Consider the following 6,762-nt stretch of genomic DNA (forward strand, 5'->3'; position numbering starts at 1 on the left):
TGCAAAATGAGCAGGAGGAAAGTGGTGCAGTGCTTTTTCTTTAAGAGGAGAAAGAAGAATTTTTCAGAGGCATAAAGAATATTTTTATGAGACTGCTAATGGCAAACAGCGTTTGCATCAAGTTTCATGAAAGAACATTGTGAAAACAGATTATCTGCATGAAAGCAGCAGCTATGTCCATCAGCTAAACTCAGTAAAACCTAAGGTAATAGACTGCATAAATTCAGGCCATGCATATTATCACTTTCCAAACAAACGCAAGCCATTTTTCACAAGATTTTAATAGTCTGAGAGGATGTGAGATGAAATTTTATTCCTTCCCTAACAGTTCTTGGTGGTTTTGTTCTCTCTGTAACTTGATGTCCTTTCTGTACAACAACATCTAGATATGTTACCTCTTGGGAGATGTAATCTTTCTTAAGACTTTTCCACTGTCTCTGGCATGAGATGTGCAGCTTCTCAGAGGAAAGTCATTACACTATTTTGAAGGAAATCCAGTTAAAAAAACATGTCAACTTTTTTAGTCCCTTAAGGTGCTTTACAGATGAAAAATACCATAAATGGGCCTGACTGTGCAATTTCAGGTCTATGGGGTGCTTCTGGGGGAGGAGACAATACAAGTGTCTGCCAAGTCAGAGTCTAATTTGTTGGGGTTTGTAATGCTATACCAGATTTGGTACACAGTAAAAGTAAAAAATAAAATTAAAATAGGGCCTATTAAAAATTGGTGCTCTGGCTTGTCCTGAGTGGAGAAGAGTAACTCTGACGCAGAGGCTGAGCAGCTTGAGTAGCCCATTTACAGATACTTGGGTAAATTTTACCTGATTTTCTATTTTTTTTTTTAAATTACAGTTTATCACTGCTAATTTTTTTCTTGATCAAGGAAAGTTTGTTCCTCTGCTGTCAGCAAACATCAGTAGTACCCTAACAGTGCAAGGCTCCATGGACCTCTTTTTAGCTTATTTTGCAGAGGTCTGCAGAGAGGCTTGAGATGCTCCAGACCTGCATCTGTGGTCATTGCAGTGAGCTAATGACTAAAATATCAGGAGCAGGAAGGCAGGCAGTTTGCCTTTTTCAAAAAAGCTTGTAGATAGGAAGTGACTTGCAAAACTACACTTCAAAAGCACATATTTAAGGGTGCAAAGCCACATCATTAAGAAAAGAAAGAATTAAGGTTGCCTGTGTTCCATTAATATTGTTCCCTTGTCCTTATGCACTGTTATTATTATGCCCTCACGTAATAGTATGTTATTATTACGCATTCACTCTGAGAGGAGAAACTAACCTATGGCAGATTTACAATGAAAACTAGACGCATCCCCTCTATGGCATCTGCTAATACATTATGTGTTTCAGACTTTCATGTAAAGCTAAAAGAAGTATTTTCCTTTGGGGGGAGTCTCACCTAATTGGCTGGTCCCCTCTATTTGCAGCAGTAGGGCAATTGTGAATTCTGAAAAAATCATTTAGCCTAAGTATATAATGCTTTCTCCCACACACAAAGGACCAAGACCTCTCAGCATCCCATCTCCATTCCCTTAGATGCTATTGATCCCACATTGGGAAAGGGATGTGGAATGAGTCTTATGTTTCCCTTCTGTTTTTTGGGGGAAACTCTTGGTTGTTTCCTGAGGGGACTGGCAGGAGAGACATGAGAGATTCCTTAATCTGCCCTCTCCACTCTGCATATATTCATTCACACACTCTGAAAGACAGAAATAGGAGGCCCAAAAGCTGAGGAGGCCGTGCAGTAGAAGAAATATTTCTGCAAATAGGTGAGTATCAGGAGGAGGGAAAGTATGAACTGCAGAAGGGACAAGACACACCTTGGGGCAAGTTTCACCAGAGCTGAAGAAACAGGAGGAATAGGGAGGTGAAAGTAATGGAGAGAAGGCAGCGCTGGAAGGGATGAGGTCTAGTCAGAAGCATGGCTTGCTTGTTAACTCGCACTGTTAACTCAGAAAGCAGAGAAAGAAACATCAACTCAAACAAATGCTGTAATGAGGAATTTATTGCCGATGATACCACAGGCAGTAGTAATTCTTTCTTGAAGCTTAAAATAATCACCCTGCTTTGAGTGTGATATTCAGGCAGTGTGCTGTGGAATTAACATTGACATTTCACATAATATAAAGATTCAGCTGCAGCTGACATTGTATGCTTAGATGACTGGTATAAACACGAGAATACAATAACAATTTGAAGTTCAGATTACATTAGGAATTTGCTATGTTGTTCTTGTATTTACAGTAGGAGAGAGGAAAGGAGCCTTGTTTCATATTTAATTCCATCATCTGCACTTATACCTAGCATTTTTTCCTCTTTGCTTTTATAGTGCTTTTTAAGTCGAAGGTTTGTGAGTCTGCAAATAAAACCATAATGACCAATCATATTTAAAAGTAAAACATTGCATTTGCTTCTTTCATCAGACACTTACAGTGATCCACCTGGTGATTACATGTGGCAGCGAGAGAAAATCAACCATTTCGCATCAACTATTTGCATCTGTGAAAAACATCACCACAAATGAGTCAGGCCAAAGTGACATGATAAAAATCAAGAGGCTTAAAACAAGAAAAGTAGCTAGGCAGAACACAACAGTCTTTCTTCAGATTAGCTAATACAAACTGCACACTAAAACCTACCGATAGGAAACAAAGCTGCTTCTCTGACACGTAACACCTTTTTTTAAGGCAACTTAAGAATTCAAGAAATATGTGCATGTATTTAGAACACTGCCTTCTGTATATAGTAAGTCACAACTATGTCTCAATTATACTGAGTCTTTGTGGAAAATAATTGAAAATAAATATATGCAATGTTAATCAAGAAAACAAAATGAGAGAACATTTTCTCCCACAACAAGCACATTTCTGTGTCAGAGTGTACTGACATACATGAATTACTTAAGTCAGAACGGTGCAGAACTGGAACAATTCTTCCTGGTTTTCAGGAGTGTATGAAAAGCTGTAACCAGCTCCAGCATCATTTTTTTTGCACAACTGCTTCTAGGGAAGCAGCGATGTACATTGTCAAAATGTCCAAGAAGCCACCCTTGTAGAGGTCCAGGACGTTCTGGGTTTCCTTGTGATCCTGCTTGATCACGCTTTTGTTGCCTTGATTTGCTGATCCGCAGGACTCTTCACTCACCTTGCCATGCCCCATCATTACTGTAGCACTGCAACTGCTTCTGCGCTGAGATCCTCTGTGGGCGAGGAAGGGGTTCTGGTTATTATCAGCAAATACTTTTGTCTTCCTATTAGACCCCTTACTTTCATAGTTCCTGAGTGCCATTAGCCTCTCGTTGAAATACTCTTGCAATGGCTTGTCATGGAAGCCACTGCTGGTTGTTGGGTTGCCTTCCAAGTAGCCTCTCGAAGAAGTCCCCAAGCAACGGACTAATGAAGCTCTGCTTGGAAAATTATTCAGCTGTGATGAGGAGCTCTTTCCTCTTTCCAAATCCTGGAAAAGTCGGTTGAAGTCTGGAGTTTCCAAATAATTTCTTGATAACTATTTAAAATAGAGGGGAGAGGGAGAGGCGGGATAGGGGGCAGAAGGGAGAAGGAAATCTGAATTAAAATATGCTGCCTTAAGTAGCAAAAGGATCTCAGCTGTATGGTTCTATACAGTAAACAGGTGTTAGGGGAGGTTTTAAGGTCTTAACCCAAATTCCCTGAAGACCTAGCAGTTTGGTACCAAGCTCTCTCTGGTGCAGAAGTCCATTAGGCTGAGGCTAAATAATGCTGAGTACTTCCCACTGACTCTGATGTACTGCCACAATTCTGTGTAGCCTCGCCGAAAACATAGTTTTCTGAAAGAATCTTTCACCTGTCTGTATTAACAAAATTTCAGGTTTATCATTTTCCAACCCCATTAGCTGGTGTTTCCTGTGGTGCAATCAGATCCCACTTGTAAGAGATTTTTTTATCCTTTTTCCCTTTTCTTACTCCCAAATAACTCTGCTCTGAATTGCAGTGTATTATTACAAGAATTGCAATTTTCACATACAAAACATTTCTACATCTTAAATCTATGAAGTTTATTATTGTTATTACCCCACAGCATATTATATATGTGCATGAAGTTGTCTTCTCCTTTCCCATCGTAGGATGCCTATCTCCTTGCTAACCAACCAATGTAATGCCTCAGTTACTTGAACAGTCAAAGAAAGGCCTGATCCAGTCCCTATTGACATCAGCGGGTGTCTGTAGGTTGATTTCAGAGGAACACCCATGCTGCAAGTCCCCTAGTTGACCACGAGAGACAATTTTGCTAGAAATTCACCATGTAAAAGATTGCCTTTCTGTGCTCACAGTTAAAGGTCCCCTGGGTTTTCAAAGTTACTGCCCTGCCATTTCCACCTTTCTCACAGCTTTTCCAAGACTCCCCAGCCTGCCTCAAGCTACCAGGAGAAACAGCCCGTTTCTGTACACCAAGTTAGACTAGACCATGGCTTTTTCTCTGAAAAACCTTAGCGGTTCAGCTTGAACAAAGAAATGCTTTATATTATATTACTGTTTCAAATCAGTAAAAAGAACGACTATACTGTGTGTAGATGACAGCTACAGCAGGATCACAGAACATTTTGCAATCCTTTATTATGCCTGACAATGACTTTAGTATTAAAAAAAAGCCATCATTTGTGTAGTTTTTGACAATTACTAATACAGTCTATATACTTGCTAAGTAACAGAAACAAATCTGGTCTCAGAGCCCAGCAATGCCTCAGTAGGGCACTCCATCATCAGCATATGGCTTGTTTCCTACTGGTAATGAATGATAAACATTGAACGCAAATGAGAAAGAGTGGGTTGGACATGCCATGTAAACTGAAAAGTAATCAAGATTTTGATCTCTCACTATTCCATCACACTTCATTCTGGAAGGGACCCAGCAAATCTAATGTCCCTGCCTAGAATGGTTGTACTTCTGGGCTAAGTCAGGTAACTGAAGAACACTAGAACTTAACTAAAAGTACTCTCTCCTTCCTACCTCAAACCTTTAAAAATTGTTTAAAAATTAATAATCAATTTAATCGTCATAAAAATCAATAAACAACTTAATAATGTGGCAGAATAAAAGTCTTTTAAGTTAAGTTTTTCTATACCAAAAGTTACTATCCTACCAAATACTGACTTATCAGGAAGTAGGGGAATTACTCTAACAGCAGAATAGGTAATATTTATCATATATTGCAAAGAGAGTTTTCACGTACAAACCTTAATGTCCTGGAAGCCTGGATATTCTGGGATGATGGGCAAGGTGCACATGCTAATACTTTTTGACCGCCTGTGTTTCATCATCCTGTGAGAGCAACTGTGGCTCCTGGAGAGATGGGATTGTCCCAGCTGCGACGGATTTTCAGTAAAATGGAGTGTTTTACAGTCCTTTATACAGCAAGTTCTCAGGCACATCACTGAGGCAGGTCCTGCCATTTCAGCACGATTCAGAGGAGTTTGGAGGCAATCTGTATTCCAGAATAATTCTCCTGTCTGGTTTTCCTCTAATGCATAACCTTGTGCTAGAGAGCTCCTTGGCAATCTGTAATGTTGAGTGTTAGCAGACACAACGGACAGCCCAACAGCTCTGGGCAGTTTGGCTCTTGCTAAACTGGATTCTTAGAGATCATAAGCAAGTGATGCCCTCACTGAGGTCTGGAACCCTCAAACCATTAATGCCACTTTTATCTTCTGAAAGCTCTTCACAGAAGGTTGATAAATCCAAACCATGAACGCAAAGGGCTCAGGTGAGGGGGGGATTTACAGGGATTACAAAGTCTCATACTGTCATCTCAGACAGCCTAACGTGACTGCTGACGTGGCAGGAATTAAAGAAGATCAACAGTCCACATGCAGGAGTTGTCACTTGGCTTACTTTGGAATGGGCAGATGCCTTCCCTTCTGACTAGGGATCCCTGAGAGCAAAATATTAAGGGCTTTTGCTCAGTGAGGCAAAAGGTGAGTAAGTCAATACAATTAATCAACAGGTCAAGAAAGACAGTGTAGACAGCTGTAATAAAAGAATCCTTCCAAGAAATCCTATGACAGTAGGCTTCCTCAGTGTGATTGGAGATGGGTTACAGCCTTGGAGACCTGAGAAGATCCAAGGAACGGCCTTGCTGCAGTGCATCCGTCTGGGAGGGATGCACTGCCTTCAAACAGCCCAGCACCAGTGCAGACTTGGCAAGAGGTCATGGTAGGAGCAAGACTCCTTTCAGCCAAAGCTGTGAAAATGTTCACAGTAAGAAGCAATAGCTGCCCTGAAGAGCTTACAGCCTAAATATCATAGATGAAGAGCAGCCAGGGAAACAGCTCCACAGTTTTGATTTGAAGATATATTAGGGGTATCATCTGCTAGGAAGAGATAAATGCATGCAGTTGCAATAGTTGGTTCGTCATGAACTTTGGCAGCACAGGGCTCCTTATTGTCCACAATGACAGCAGATATCCCCTGCCATTTGGAGGGCAGCACCTCCACCCACTGCCCCACCGTGGCCAGTTTGCATATAGAGCATTGGCACTGAGGGATTAAACTGCCTCTTCTCCATCACATGCCATGGAGTAACTACTGTGCTCACTGCTGCTTGTGGAAGGTAGACAGCGGGGATTTACAATCCCCTCAACCGCCAGGTCTTCTAACTTATCCAAGGTATCCATAAATATTTGCATGCTCTGAATATGTGCATGCAAATATTTGTGGGTGTCCTGGATGAGCTAGAAATCCATATCCATCCAGAGTATCCATAAATATTTTCATGCACAT

The 6,762-nt window shown here is 40.9% G+C and overlaps 1 protein-coding gene across 5 annotated transcripts in view; it reads left to right on the forward strand.

The window, feature by feature from the left end:
* Positions 1–2,839, forward strand: part of GRK5 (G protein-coupled receptor kinase 5) — a 179,533-nt gene extending 176,694 nt beyond the window's left edge. For all 5 annotated transcript variants that reach the window (XM_064464269.1, XM_064464268.1, XM_064464270.1 and 2 more), the window contains one exon: positions 2,430–2,839. In XM_064464269.1, coding sequence (XP_064320339.1) covers positions 2,430–2,621 — 192 coding nt within the window. In that variant the 3' untranslated portion in view covers positions 2,622–2,839. The remainder of the gene's footprint in view (positions 1–2,429) is intronic.
* Positions 2,840–6,762: the final 3,923 nt, after the last annotated feature.

The sequence above is a fragment of the Phalacrocorax carbo genome, chromosome 12, assembly GCF_963921805.1.
Source record: "Phalacrocorax carbo chromosome 12, bPhaCar2.1, whole genome shotgun sequence".
Classification (NCBI taxonomy): Eukaryota; Metazoa; Chordata; class Aves; order Suliformes; family Phalacrocoracidae; genus Phalacrocorax; species Phalacrocorax carbo.